Below are 15,345 nucleotides of genomic sequence, written 5' to 3' on the forward strand. Positions count from 1 at the left end.
ATTATCATTATTTGTATTCTGAGGATAATTATAATCAAGCATTATTAACAAAATTTGAAGCGAATCTTCCTTTCTGAAGATCTAATATGTACAGAATTTATTTCAGGGGAATGGGATAGAAAAACATAAACATAACTTGTGTTCTCCAGCAGAATGATTTTTTTGCGTGGTTTGGGTCAACTACCTGATTCGGTATTAACGGACAACTAAAAACAACTAATTGACAAATAACTCAACCAATATCACAGCAGTGATTTCGTTGGGGTGGAGGACAAACCCCTTCCATGCCACCGTTTATAATCATACCTAATTAATACTTCCGAAAAAAATAAAAGTTTAAAGTAAATATATCTTCACGTCGGTCGTTTGATGTCGTTTACACAATGATTCGTACCGTCAACGCCACGAAAGCAGAATGTGTCTCCTCGTACAAAGCATTAAATTGAATAACACCTCCAAAGACTCCATCCACGGGGGGAGAAGACACAACTTCAAGCACCGCAAGGCAAGCATGTCTGCGTGTGACATGCTTCCTAATGGAAGACTGGTCCAAGCACACTGGGGTGGGGGTGTGTGTATGTATGTGTAGGGGTGGTGGTGTGGGTGGGAGTGTGTATAGTGGTTGTGTGGGTGTGTCGTCAAGTCGGAGGAGATGCTCCAACACACACAATTGTCCTTCACCTCTCTCTCTCTCTCTCTCTCTCTCTCTCTCTCTCTCTCTCTCTCTCTCTCTCTCTCTCTCTCTCTCTCTCTCTCTCTCTCTCTCTCTCTCTCTCTCTCTCTCTCTCTCTCTCTCTCTCTCTCTCTCTCTCTCTCTCTCTCTCTCTCTCTCTCTCTCAATATTTAATGTCCCCCAGCTGACAGCTGCACACACCGGGTCATTAGTGAGGAATGTTACACATGCAACCACTCCAGCCGTCACACCGCACATGTGTTAGCCGTGCTGTCGGGCTCAGGCCTCACACTGCACGCACACACACACACACACGTGCAAGCTCACATGCGTGTGTGTGTGCGTGTGTGGATGTTGGTCTCCTTACACTGACTGAGTGTGGCGTGATCGGAGTGACGCGGATGGTATCTGTATTTGACGGGCAGACTGAGCGCCCTCTGGAGCCTGCCTCTGACGCCACGGAAGACTTCCCCGCCGCCACCGCCGCCGCCACCATCACGCCGCCGCTCCCCGGTCCCCGCCCCAGCTCCCTGGAGCCCGCCCAGGGACCGTAGGCTCCCCTTGCGGTTGTTTACCAGCGGCACGGGGCCGCTGCCGCCCGCCGCTGCTACAAGCGCCCCCCCGCCCTGGCTGCAGCCATCTAGGTGACGGATGGGGGCGCTGGTGGTGGTGGTGGTGGTGGGGGTGGGGGTGGTGTCGGGTGGGGAGGTGATGAGGTGGTCGGGTTTAGCGGACTGGCATGTATTGGTGGATCTTTTGATTCGAGGCTCGTCCTGCACTGCTAGATAAGGGAGAGTTTAAGGGATAGTTTCGGAGTCATAATCAGTGGCATCCATTTTTTTGTTTTCATATTTGTTTTTGCACATTTCCTTTGGTTATTTTTGGTTGGATTGGGATTCACCTGCACTGCTAGATCAACCGCTAGATCAGAATACAACAAATAGTATTTTGACTAATTCATTTTGTTATTTTCATATTATTCGATAGATTGAATCGGATTCAGATTTGATTAGAAGCGACTCAAATAGGACCATTGCTGTATGTTCGGTGCCATGCATATGAGCAAGGCATCAACACTATAAGGGGGTTGGGGGTTTGATTGCCACTGGGACCAGTCATGCTCCGAAGGTATGCACTCATTATTGTAAGACGCTTAGGTTAAAAGCATCCAGCAGTCAGCATACATATTATTATTATATGATGTTAATGGAATATCTTTTGTTGGCTAACATATTTTTCCGAGGGCATTCGGTGGCCAGGGTGTGGTAATTCTTTATGGCATAAGAATGCTAATAGTTTAATAATTAAAAGTCCTCATATTTATTAAACACCACTTAACCACTTGCTGTAGCCTTTAATGAAAAGTTGGATTTGACATTTACTTTGGTATTCATAATGAATATGAATTAATAAACATGCTTTCAGGTGTCCGGGTAATTCTTTGGAACAAGAACAAGGAGTGGACAATACTAAAACAATGATTATGGCATCTCATTCACCTACATTCATATATTTTACAGTACACCTTTACTCTTGGAATATCAATGCAAATATTCAACATTGCAAATATTACCCTTTTATTAATCCAACGACAATGACTTTAGTATTCTCCGTTTAATATTAATTTAAATAGTAGTAGTAGTAGTAGTAGTAGTTTTATCGAGTGAAAGGCAAACAGCCATTCAGTATTGTATCATAAAGTGGGAACCTTTTTGAAAGGCGGTTTAAAGCGGAGTACGGAGCAGATGATGATTATTTTTGCAGTCAGCTGTCTAGCAGATTATCCTCTCGTCCTGCTGAGCTTCAGTGTTCATCTGGCCCACGTCAAACATGCACAGCCCGACTGCCGGCCAACGCGTTGTGGCACATTCTCTTGACTACCGCACCCCACCCTGTTGGAGCTGGTGGCTTCGAATGCCAACTCGTCCAACTTCTTGAAAATATTAAGATAAAATATATAAATAACAAGCAGGAACCCTTGGAATCTCTGTTCAGTAGCAGGTTTTGGATTCTTGATCAAATGAAAGATGAATTGCCTCAAAATGATTTAATTATCTATTTTATACATGGCATGTTGTGAGCGTGACTACTTCCTGTTGAATCATGTGTGTGTGTTTTTTCAGGCCACCACTAGAAAAAAGCAACTCGACAGCTAACATTAACCAGAGGCCCAATAGCACCACCTACTGGTGAAAGCCTTACTCTCTAACCCAGCATACCCTAATAAAAAACACTTCAACCGTATACATTACGACAACTAAAGTCTTTGTAACGTACAAGGTGGGTACATAACGGTCAGCAGAGCAGCGAGAAGCAACACAGGGACATTATTGAGGATGATACGTTGAGAGGCGACACACAAAAGACGGATGACGAGGGTGAGAAACACATGAGTTTGGGAGAATGAAAATGGGAAAAACAAACTTACTTGATTTGATATATCCGTTATAGCTATTCTTAGCTGAGGAGAACACAAAAAACAAATGATAGGTTATTGGGGAGAACAGGTTGAAAGTAAATCATAAGAAAAATGTAAATAGCAACTGAGGTGGGGTTGACGTGGTTAGAACATGGCACGGGTGTTGCCCAAAGGCCCTTAAAAAATGGCAGGGGTCTTAACTGCCACAGGCAAAGATAAGGGATATAAAAACAAAAGGGATTTGCAGAAAAAAAGAAAGAAAGAAAGAAAGAAGTGATTCGCTGTCATATGATTCGCTGTCAGTGGGCATGAACTCTGAAAAAGAAAATAATAGTTTGTTGATGAAAAATAAGTCAGTGGATATACAAAATCACATCTGAAACATAGAATAAAAAATAAAAATAAAATTGTGTTTTTTACTTGCTTTCCTGACCTCTATAGGATGCTGAAACGGATTTGTGTGAATTACAAATGGCCGAATATGATATGGTTGAAATCTACCGTGCTATTTAATAGTAAATATTCACTATTAACCAACTTGCACTAATAATTAAAACACTGTATTCACATCCGATCACCAAACCAACTTTTTGGTATGATGACTCATTGATTTTTATAAAAGGCCCCGGTTGCTGGCAGTAAAGGTCACGGCGTGGGGCCAGAGGGGTTCCAGCGTCAGCACCGTTCAAACCGGGGCCCGCCCTGGCCCTGGCATCTGTCTCCCGCGCCAGCGGAGCCACGAGAACTAGCAGGCTAGCATCTGTCCCACGACCAGAGAGCAGGAGAGGGGCTGGGGGGAGGGGACCAGGGAGGGAGGGAGGGAGGGAGGGAGGGAGAGATTGCCCGGTGGTGAGGAACTGTCAGGGCGAGTTCCCTGACGACCGGTAGCGCTCCCGAAAAAAATGGAAATGAAAACATAATTTTCACGTCAGGCCGCATAAGGCCCCCTCGCTCCGCGCGTGGGTCACGCACCGTGTTGACAGCCCCCCCCCCCCCCCCTCGCGCCCCTTTAGCTTAGCCTAGCGAAGGCACCTCCCCCCCACCCCACTATCCATAATAACACATGGAAGGGGTGGAAGACTTGGTGGTCTCGGGGGCACAAGGGCATCGGCACGACACTGAGATTCAGTTGGTTGTTGTTTTTTTGGTTGGTGTATCTGGAGATGTTAGGCTAAGCATGAGTGACAGTGTCCATGGATTTATATAGTGGTTTAGCATTAACACCCCGCTGGTACGTCAGACTGTGTTATGTGCCTTTAGTCTTAAAAAACTTTTTTATATTTGCTTTTTGCGTCATTGGAGAATGATGAAGAAAAGGAATCCACTGCGAAAAAGCGCATCTGGAACTACATATTTAAATCTTGACCTTATTAAATACAGAGCGCGATTAATCCTCCTCAATTATTTGTGAGGATAAACAATGCACTGTTAAAGACCTTTAAAGTGCTCTGAAATGTCTATACTCAAATGTTATCCCAATAATTAAATTAACATGAATAATTAAATTAGAATAATTGATGGCATTCGGTAACATAAGTTATTTACGTGAAAGGGAATCCTACATTTAATTAAACATTGTATTAATTACATTATAAAATCGGAATTAACTTAATTGATATGCTGCCTACTATGAACACTCACTCAACATTCACACCAAGTCTTCGTTAACCCTTTCTACCAAATGCTCTTGGGTCACTCTTATGAAGGCACATTAACAACCTTCTTCGCATGTTGTCAGCATTTCAGCATAATGTACACAAACATTAAATGAAAGCCATTCGCTTTGGGAAATGTTGACAATCGCAATTAGTTCCACCTGTCACACGGCCAATGGAAATTAAGTGCAGGTGTGTGCGCCAATGGGCAACAGGGTGGGTCCTTGCAGCTGCGCCTGTTTAGGCTCCCCTGAATATGCCAATGGTTCTTATTGCTGCTGATGGTAACTGGTCGAGGTTTTCTCTGAAGGGCTTCTGAATGGCCAGGAAATGCTAAAACAACCTTTTATCTGTCCTTTTATGTTCTAGGGACAACCAATCAACTTAAAGTTTGATTGGTTTCGGTGTGTTACGCATCAGTATGCCTCATTTACTTTGAAATAACATCATAAAAAACAAAAACATTGATAAACAAAGACATTTACATACATTAAGAGCATGCTTCACGAAACCATAAATATAAAAAAATATAAAAACAACACATTGTTCACAACGTCGGCTAACTACGAACCCTGCGGCGGCTACGACAACCCACCAACGAAAACACTGAAACAAGTGTGCAGATCCACAGAGAGGTACCCCCCACCAGTATCGTAAGACCCCCTCAAAACAAACCACCACGACACGGAACGTGCAGACGGTCGCACCATGCCGCGCGCCAGTCCAACACTGGCGCGCACGGAAACACAACAACAACAACACCGGTTTTGTGCGATGTCGACAACTTACAGGCACGCAACGTGGTCGAGCAGTCACTAACAGAGACGACGGAAAGTGGAATGTCGCGTTGAGGCGCGTCCGTGTTACAATGCACATAGACTGGCATGCAAGAGCAGTCGCGGTCCGCGCTGCCGCAATCAAAACAACATGCCAGCTTCATTCTCTGGTAGGTCGACGACCTCTTGGCTAGGGGTCAGAGGTGGAGATGGAGAGGAGGGGAGAGGAGAGGAGAGGAGAGAGCACTGTTAATGTCGAGGAGGTCAGGGGGGGGGGAGGGGTCGTCTGGGCACACACCTGGTGGAAAGGGGTGGGAGGGAGAGAGAGAGAGAAGGGCGGGGAGGGAGAGAGAGAGAGGGAGGGGGACAGAGAGGGAGAAACAGGACAGGCTCTTGGGGAATGGCAGAAGAGGGCCTGATATCGTTGACGTGTGGAGTAGAAGGGGAGTATCTGTCTGGCAGGTGCAAGTGTTGGTTCAAAGAGATGTGTAATTAATTTGATTCGATAGACTTTTTGGATCGCTGTGTACACTTAAGTTTGAGTAATCTTTCAGTGAAATAATGTACGGGGGGAAATACCACCATAATAAAAGCGAATATGATTTGGAGGGTAACTTTAAGGAGAGAAGTGAGGGGCGGAAATGGCGTAATCATTGAGGCCTGTTATTCATCAACGCAACTTTTCTGTAGGAATGTATCTTTAAAATATATTTTCATGAGGGCAACTGAAATTCCATGCTATATCCGTAATGCACACACCTTCTTAGTGAAATGATAGAGCAACACGACAGAAGCCTGAGAACAAAATATGTATAACATACATATATAAAATGCCATAAAAATGTCACATAAAAATGTCACAATGCCTAACATGAAGCTACTTTGTAATCAAAGCTTCATAAATGATTTGATGGGCATTGTTCTCGGAGCATAAAGGCTGTTAGTCTTACAATTCGCTGTCACATTAAGTGACAAAGATATGCGCTAAAAGAAATCATGTACGTATATACTTCCTTCTGATGCATATGACATCAAGTTGCAAGGTTGTTTGAGAATTTATTATTTATGGATTAATCTGTTTGCATAAGTAACGGCCACGTTGTAGGTTTGGTGTATTAAATGGTTTGGGCGACATCTGGTGGTAGTAAAAGTGTAGTGTAACTGGGTCGAGCAGACACCAACATAGGAGTGATTCAAATAAAATCATTATCAGATAATTCAAAAGATCTGGTGACAGCAAGAAAGTGCGATGCATATTTGACACAAAAATTAGAAAAAGATTCAATTCAACTGTCGATATTGCATGGCCAAAAAAAAACATTTTGTCAATCTTTTGTGTGCCTTTTTTTGGAAGCTTGTCAGTTGAAGTGTTTGGCCCTGACGGGAGGTTGGGGACAGGAACAGCGAGCATTGACCGTAGTGCATGCAACATGTACAGTCAGACAGTTCAGTCTGTAGGCAGCAGGCTGTGGTGGCTCGGTTATTGTCGGACACAAACACACATATTACTCACAATATATCACTATATAGTGAAAGTTAAAGACATTGAGGCAAGTTTCCAAGCAGCAGGAGGAGAATAAATCAAACGGGAGGGTTAGATTGGCCTTCGGCCGGGAAAATGAAATTACAGTCAATTCTTAATTCAGTTGATGTTTTAAAAAAAAGAAATTACATTTCCCTTATCATGCTGTTTGAGAATGGTCAGCTGCACAAAAAGTGTTAAGTCATACTGACGTGTGACGTGAAAGGTACAATAACATGAGATACTCATGTTGTCATGCAGCTTGTTGCCATGGATAATAACCCTGCCCCCCACAAACACAACAAGCACAATGATCGCTGTGAAACAAGGAGTGGTTTCCAAAGAAAGTAGGAAGTGCAGAAGAAAAGTCAGGATTAGGAAAAACATCAACACAACTGAAGGTCTCCTGTGTCAGATGTCTTTCGGTTCACCTGTGTGTGAACCCGACCACACAGGTGAACAGGGTGTACAAAACACACCCTGTGATCTCTTTCCCGGGGCAGCACATGAGTTGTGACAAAGATGTGACAAAGGTGAATAATTAATGCTTTTACTAAACATCCTGGACGGGTGACAACACAGCCTCGGTTATACTGTTTCACGGCTACAGTTTACTGATTCAGGTTTCTGATTGACCACAGCCAATCAATGCCCAGTTGGAGCCCTGGAACTGTGCGGTGAGAACAGGAAGAGGGCGGGCACACTTACATTTCTTGCATCCACACTTCTTGATCCTTTTGGGATCTGTGATGTCATCGTGGCAAGCTTTGCAGTAAAACAGCGCCCTGTTGAAAAATGCCGGAAGAGAATCTTTCATATATATATATATATATATTATGGAAAATACCTGCTGGTTTGGCAAGTTCAATGAAAGATGATTATTTTAAGATGATTATAAAATCTTTGTTTATCTCATGAATAGCAAAATTCTCTCTGTGCACTTGTTTCAGGAGAAGCCTAATGCAAAGGCAGTTACAAACCCAAAATGATACGCTACATTTCTATCCAAGGCAGAGACAAAAACAAGCATCCTCTTTAGACGGATGTGCACTCTACCTCTTCACTTCTTTGGCATCGCTGGCAATGAAGAAGCCCAGGGTCCCTTCTTCCATCTTGACATGGTTACCAGGGTTTATGAGCGTGCTTTGGGGAGGGTGAACCACGTGATGTTTGGGACAGGTTAGAGACGAAAACAAATGGGGTATAACGCAGGATGAGCCAGAGTCACGTCGAACAGCCTGTGGGCTGGTCTCTAAATGAGATCTTACTCTCGAATTGTAAACGTTTCAGATTCAGTAATAAAACACGTAAAACTACAAAGATGGAGGATAGCGAGGACAATCATCATGTTAAGTCACATTGGATATACGGTTCTGCTAAATGAATAGATGGTGATAATAGTAGATATTTGTTCTTACCTGCTTTCCCTCTGATCAGATTTGTACTCAATAGCTATGAGTAACAGCTTGAGTTTGACGTAGCACAGTCTGTAAAGAGGATATTGTTAAATTGTGATTGTCTTAGGTGCTCTTTGTGATTGTAGTGTCTGAGAAGCATATAAATCGAGAGGTCGTAGGCCTATTTGCAATAGAAAAACTATGAAAGAAGAAAAACATATTAGCTGTTGGAAAACAGGCGTGATGGGTTCTTGAATGTACTTACTCGCAGATGACTGGAAAGGATAAGCCCACAAAGGCACTGGATAGATACTCTGTATACATCTCATTGGCAACGCCCTCCAGGTAATATTTCTGCCAAGTATCCTCCTCGATCTAGATGGAGATAAACATTGATACACAAAATCTATTTCAGCTACACACATTTTCAAACGTTTTTATCACCATATTTATTCTTTTAGTCTCTTTACTCTGCTTTAATGCACCGTTTATCGCTTCAATGTGAGTTCCTCTTAGGTTTTGATACAGCTTGTTTGGGTTTTTGGAGCTAGCTGGTTAGACAGGGTGTACTTTTTTTATGATTTCTTCCTTGTACTCATTAATTGCCTTGTGTCTGAAGGATGTTACATAAATAAACTCGCTTTGCCGTCAAACCATACACATAACAACACTTCTCGTTGAGAATTTAATTCGGGCATGTGTGTGGGCAGCACCTTGATGAAGGACCTCATGGAGAACAGGTTGGCCAGCATGGTGGACAGGCCCTGGGCCAGGCAGCTTTGGGCGATGAAGCCAAGCTTCAGCTCCGCCAGGCAGATGGCGTCATCCCCTTCCTTCCAGTTCCAACTTGGAATGTTCAACAGGTGGGCCTGAGGACCGAATTAATATCCATAAATGTCATTCTGCTGCGGTAGAGCTGAATCATACGCTGACACACGTTCCGTTCCCATATTCTGTCCCGACTGTCGTTCACGGCGTCTTCATGTGTAACCGGGCGGTTAGCGATCTAGTTTTGTGTTGAAGGGATCAATAATAAAGTTTTGGATCGTGTAGAGTTCCCGCCTACCTTGTTGTGGTACTGCAACATCTGGGTTATAATCCTGATCTTGGGATGGTAGTTCTTTATAGAAATCACCCTGATGAGGAACAAAAAACAAGTCCGCTTTTTCCATATCACATATTTCTAATTTCCCCCCGACGCTACCAAAGCTCAGCCCCATGTTGTCATGCGAGTCTATTCCTCGGGAAAGACGCAACGGTCTTTAGAAGTGATCGATAGGCCACTGATCAGCCAGTCAATAGCTTAGCCTGAAGGGAGCATGAAACCTGGTGGTTTAAAGGTGGTGAGATCATGTCTGTGTGGTGCAGGGATGACTGTATGTTCCTCCCCTATGCACACTATTGAAATCTAGGGAGTGGTGTTTACGTCCGGGCCCATTGATTTCCCTATAAGCCTGTGACAAGACCCCAACATTAACTGTCTGGAGAGGACAGCAATAAAAAATGACATGCAGCCCAGACGACCATATCTCGTCTCCCCTGATGATGAGGTTGAAGCGGGGCGATGAAACGGTTGAATTGCCGTGACGTGATTTGAAATAGTATTCACTCGCTTAATGAATGCTGATTACCACAAGTAATCAAATAATTTCGATGGGAAGTAGGAATTAAACAATCACGCTACGTGTAATATATGTCAAAAACAATTAGGCTTGTTGCCTCATCTATTAGCACACACAGGTATCGAAACTATCCAACACAAAACGAGTGTGCACGCGCACGCACACACGCACGCGCACACACACACACGCGCACGCACACACACACACAGACACACACACACACCGAAGCAGCAGTGCAACATGAGCTACCTCATGATATTGGAGGCATCCTCTGCATCGGGGTCTGCGCAGTATTTATTGGCTAGAATCAAACAAGCGTCCGCCGACTCAATCTGAAAAGAGAACGGCAATAACAGAATCAAATCAGTTACTGATGCGTGGCAACACACATCTTAAGTCCCAGAAGGGCTTCTCCACCGTGCCTGTTTGTATTCGGGGAGGAGAACCGCCTTTATACAGTTTGCAGTTGAGTTTCACACAACATATCGCTAGCTTTACTTTCCCCCATTTTTGATTTTGCCTTGCATTTCCAACGTGCATTTTGTTTTATTTTACCAGGTTAGTCCCATTAAATTACGAAATAATAACGAAAAGAGATCTGGCCAAGAGGGACGGCTAGTTTACGATGTGACAGCACAGATGAGAGCTATGGGTGCTGTTTTTGTGTATGTTTACCTTGACTCTGGCCAGGTCGTGGGGGTTGAGGACAGACCCTTGGTAGAACTCCACTTGGGTGAAGTGGCGCTTAAACAAGGCTTCCAGCTCAAGATTAGGGGAAATACTGAAGGGACAGAGCAATGCATGCACAGCTCTTAGAACCAGACACTTTTAATCTCACCAGAGGATTTTTGTAAAGGTTTGCAAGATTATGTCATTGGTAGAAAAAAAGGAAAACTGATGATATGAATGAGTCCAAGGTTATGCAATACAAAGAGAACAGCTAAAAGTTTGAATGTTGCTACTTACTTATGAAGAAAAACAATTTCTACATTGACATCATCCCTGTCCTTGTGTAGGAAGTCTTTGAGAAAGTTGGACACACTCTCCAGTGTGATGTGACCGCAGACCACTATGTGCCTAGGAAACCAGGCGCAGGACATTGATGAAAGCAGCTTGGGAAATGCAATCAAAACAACACGGACGATATTCATTTTTCAGAGTAGACTCCACAACACTGTCATGCAAAAATATAATCCAAATCTGAAACTATGAAAGAAAATTATAATACTGCTGATTTTTTCCCGATTTGTATCTATGAGTCAGTCAATCTGTATTCACACCACGATTGAATTGTAGACATTTTGGATGGAAACAGGTGGAACCAGGCGCTCTGGATTTAGATGCTTTGTCTGTGCTATGGAGAGAGAGGGTATGGGAGAGGATGTGGCAGGTGGAGGTCAAAGACTACAGTGGATTTGGAGTGTGGGATTAGACCGGACCAGACAAGAGATTATTATTATTAGTGTGTAGTGTTGCCCTACTTAGGGTCTTTATATATAGACTCTCAATCCAATATGTCCGCTTCCTCATTCGATTTCTGCAGTTTAAATTTCAGTTTGAATTAAAAATTTCAAGCGTTAACATGGGAAACAAGTGTGTGTGATGATATGCATATATTGCACATTTTTTCATTTTATATGAAAATGTTGTTCCTTGGTCCGGTAATCAATACGAAGTAAAATGTTGGGGTTTTGTTCTGGCATATTTGGATGAAATTGATATGTCTCTTTACTGAACGATACATTAGAAACTGTGTAACTAAAAGTCTACGCGTGTATACTGCAAAATACAATTTCTTTCCATCTCATAGTAGTTTAGAACACAATAGAGGCAATAATCTTCATTTGCATTTTGGGAATATATTGTGTGACAGTAGTGCAAGGAATATCATGAGAAAAAAGAGATATAAGGAAAAGAAAGGGGAAGAATAAAAAAACAGTAATTAATTTGCATTAACTTAACGTAATTGTTTTGTTAAAGCAGAAAGTAAAGATGTGGTAAGGGACGTGGTCAACAATTTACAAAGCTATTAATCAACAGACTTAATGAGTAAGAGCTACCCATTTGGGAAATAACCGACCTAGGAATGGATCACCACCATTGGAACTTTAGCGTAGCTTAAATGGCTAAACTACTTTCCAAATATACACAACAACGTTTACATTATAACACATCACGAATTTACAAGACACACGTACAAATACAAAAGAAAAAGACATTTCTCAAACCAAAGTTTCGTCACGAGGTAAAAAAAATCGAAGAAACTAATCTAACCAAAAAGCGAGCTATAAAAAAAAATGTGCAGAGGGCTATGAGGGAGTAGTCGATTGGCCGGTGGAAAAACTCAAGAGTCTCTTAATAAACTATCGCAAGAATACATAAAACACAAGATTTTCTCCATGTGTTGTGTGTGTTGAGGTCTGTTGAGGCAGTTGGAGGTGGTTCGGACTGAAGATAAAGGCCAAGAGTGTAGCAGTTTGCATAAGCATAGCGAGCAAAAGCAATTTCAAACGGATTAAAAGAAAGAGAGAAAAATGCAACGATACAGAATCACGCAAGAAGCAAGCGATGGCATGGGAGCCCAGCAGGTAAGCTTGAGGGAAGGACTATTCTAGAATATTCTGAATGCAGAGTTTTGTAATGAAAGCTTGAATCTTTGTGAGAATTGTTCAGGAAAAGCGCTGAAGAATAAAGACAAACTGACTCACGCAAAGCCAGTGACGTCCATTGGCCATTTGTATATTAATGGATTCTAAAGTAAGAAAATATTTGGTAAAGTGTATTGCTACCCACAGTAGATGAATACTGCAAAGTAAGTATTTGTATGATACACTGTTTTGATATGACTTAAGTCAGTGGCCTTCAAAATTATTGTAATGGCGCAAATTGACATTTATGTCAGAGGTGCGTTCATGACTAGTGTTGTGGAGCTTGGGTCTTTGTGAATGATGAACTCAATTGCGGGAGATGATGAAAATGTGATTTAACAGACACAATATGCAAGGACAAATAGACACATAAGCAGCTTAACAGAACATTACACATTCACTGGTCACTCATGTAGGATTTTCTCTTAATTGATCACTGTTAAATAAACTGTGACTTTAGACACTTTACATAAACTATATAGACAACACTATTTTAATTTGTAATGATTTTATAGTACTTTTTACGCTATACTGCAACTACTATAAGCCAAACTGCCACAGTTGGCAAATGCTAAATCATTATCATTTGGACTTTTCCTTTTTATTTTTACAGAGATTTATCAAAGAATGCATCATGTTTATCAAATAAGTATTACTGTTTTTGTTAAATAAATTTCGGCAGCTTCTATCACTTCTCATCACAGCCAATGTTATAGATCAAAGAGGAAACCCTACATGTTTTATACATCTGGTGCGTGATCATCTACAAATACAAATGACTACAAAGCAGACATGTACTGCCAAGCAGTGCACCCAAAGCGTTAGCAAACCCACAGGCTTCATACAGATAGTCATGGCCTAGGTCTTCAGTCACTGTGTGGGACTTTTGCTTCGTCTAAACAAATGTAAAAGATTTTTCATATGAAATCGAAGATATCCAAAGATCCCAGGTTACCGTTATTCTCAACATTTACAGTTGTGAGGGTGTATCCCCTCTTTAAGAGAGGGACACGCTAGTCACACAAACACCACACCGTTCAAACTTTTACTTTGTTAAATTTTGCTTAGTGGAGGGGGGGGACGTTTACTTTGTTTGACTTACTTTCTGCCTCGTGTCGAGTTATAACTCCCTCCGTATTTCTTCCGATTAAGGATGAGAGCGGCAATTTCTGGCACGTAGCGAGCAAACATAGCCTACATGCAATGAACACAGAAAAAGAAAAAAGAAAATGGCATGCAGCGAGAGGCCCCACTGCGTCGGAGGCCCGCAGAGCCTCCCAGAATACTTACTTTCTCCCATTAACCGCACTATAGGAACCGCCATATTTCTTGCGGTTGCCTATTAACTCTATGATTTCAGGGACGTAGCTCGCAAACATGGCCTAAGGGAAAAAAAGATAGAAGACAGAAGAGGAGACTAAAAAAAAGGGATAGGTAAAAAAAGATGGAGAGCAAGCTCCTCTAGTTTTTGGCGATAAGTTATCCGTCACATCTGGAAGAGTGAGTCGTGAAAAGTAGAATCTATTGATCAGTCAGTTGGGGAAGGGGGATTGACAGTTGAAGCAACAGTTGGAAGAAAAAAAAAAGCCGGAAGAAAGTAATCCATAACATGATTCAGTTGGGATCGAAGAGAAACGTTGATGAATATAGCCTGAAATGATATCTTGGTTACATTCTTAACTATGAAGAGTAAGAATGGAAAGCGAGAAAAAAGAATTGCCAAGCCAGCATCTACAAATATCAGAGGTAGAAGGGAAAAAAATAACTGACGGTTGCTACGTCAATCTGCGATAGAAAAAAAAATTGAAAGAAGCTTAGAAAATAAAGCCTTATGCGCCATGTTTCGTCCAACAAAAAACACATGATGGGTTGATTTGATCGGCCTAGCTTGATGGAAATCAGATGTTAGCTAAAACTTTGTTTAACTCTTCATAGATTCATAATGTGTGCTTTGAGTGACAGTGAAGCACTAATTACATCTAGATTTACGTGTACATGTCCATTTTGCCATCTTCTTCTGTGCAATAACTTTTAGTTATGAGAACCCTAGCTTATTCTGGAAAACTCTCAAGACGTATCCAGAAGCTTCCAGAATCCTGTGCTTAAATATAAATGTGGAAATGCATGCTGTTTGACGTAACATCTGCACATAACATTATATATTATGTGGTATATATAAGACACCTGCAGCTAGCTATACTACTAGCATCCAAAGCTAGCTAGTTTACTTATAACTTTTCTATAGCTACAGATATTATAAAGAGTGAGTTATACTGTTTATCCATCAAGCTGGTCTTAAATCAAGCCCAAATCATGGTGTTTGTTGGAAAGTGGGTAGAAATGGAGGACAGTGATGCCACCTGAAATCACGGTTATTTCCACTTATTAAACCAAATTCTATACAGCAGGACGAGACACAACGATGAGCAACACAACAAAACAAACATTGAAATAATTCTAAATAGATTCAATCTGTTAAAACAAAAATGAGTAAGGAAACAAGGAATTAAACAATGTTAAAAATGCAAAATAACTCCAAAATTCTAATAACTAGCGTTTATCCACAGCAAACACAAAAAAACACAAAATAATGCCATGCATCTTACAGCAAGGGTTTTCCATCATTGTAAGCT

General features: G+C 41.9%; 1 protein-coding gene across 8 annotated transcripts in view; it reads right to left on the reverse strand.

The window, feature by feature from the left end:
• Positions 1–15,345, reverse strand: part of LOC115530790 (calcium-activated potassium channel subunit alpha-1) — a 79,275-nt gene that overhangs the window by 17,229 nt on the left and 46,701 nt on the right. For 3 of the 8 annotated variants that reach the window (XM_030339560.1, XM_030339557.1, XM_030339564.1), the window contains 13 exons: positions 14,003–14,094; positions 11,031–11,141; positions 10,740–10,845; positions 10,314–10,396; positions 9,509–9,578; positions 9,156–9,311; positions 8,708–8,817; positions 8,464–8,532; positions 8,102–8,188; positions 7,754–7,830; positions 7,037–7,045; positions 5,537–5,713; positions 3,102–3,134 (listed from right to left, as the gene is read on the reverse strand). In XM_030339560.1, coding sequence (XP_030195420.1) covers positions 3,102–3,134; positions 5,537–5,713; positions 7,037–7,045; positions 7,754–7,830; positions 8,102–8,188; positions 8,464–8,532; positions 8,708–8,817; positions 9,156–9,311; positions 9,509–9,578; positions 10,314–10,396; positions 10,740–10,845; positions 11,031–11,141; positions 14,003–14,094 — 1,180 coding nt within the window. Of the gene's footprint in view, positions 1–3,101; positions 3,135–5,536; positions 5,714–7,036; positions 7,046–7,753; positions 7,831–8,101; positions 8,189–8,463; positions 8,533–8,707; positions 8,818–9,155; positions 9,312–9,508; positions 9,579–10,313; positions 10,397–10,739; positions 10,846–11,030; positions 11,142–13,814; positions 13,907–14,002; positions 14,095–15,345 lie in introns of all 8 variants that reach the window. The other 5 variants (XM_030339558.1, XM_030339559.1, XM_030339561.1 and 2 more) reach the window with 5 other exon arrangements.

The sequence above is a fragment of the Gadus morhua genome, chromosome 18, assembly GCF_902167405.1.
Source record: "Gadus morhua chromosome 18, gadMor3.0, whole genome shotgun sequence".
NCBI classification, from domain to species: Eukaryota; Metazoa; Chordata; class Actinopteri; order Gadiformes; family Gadidae; genus Gadus; species Gadus morhua.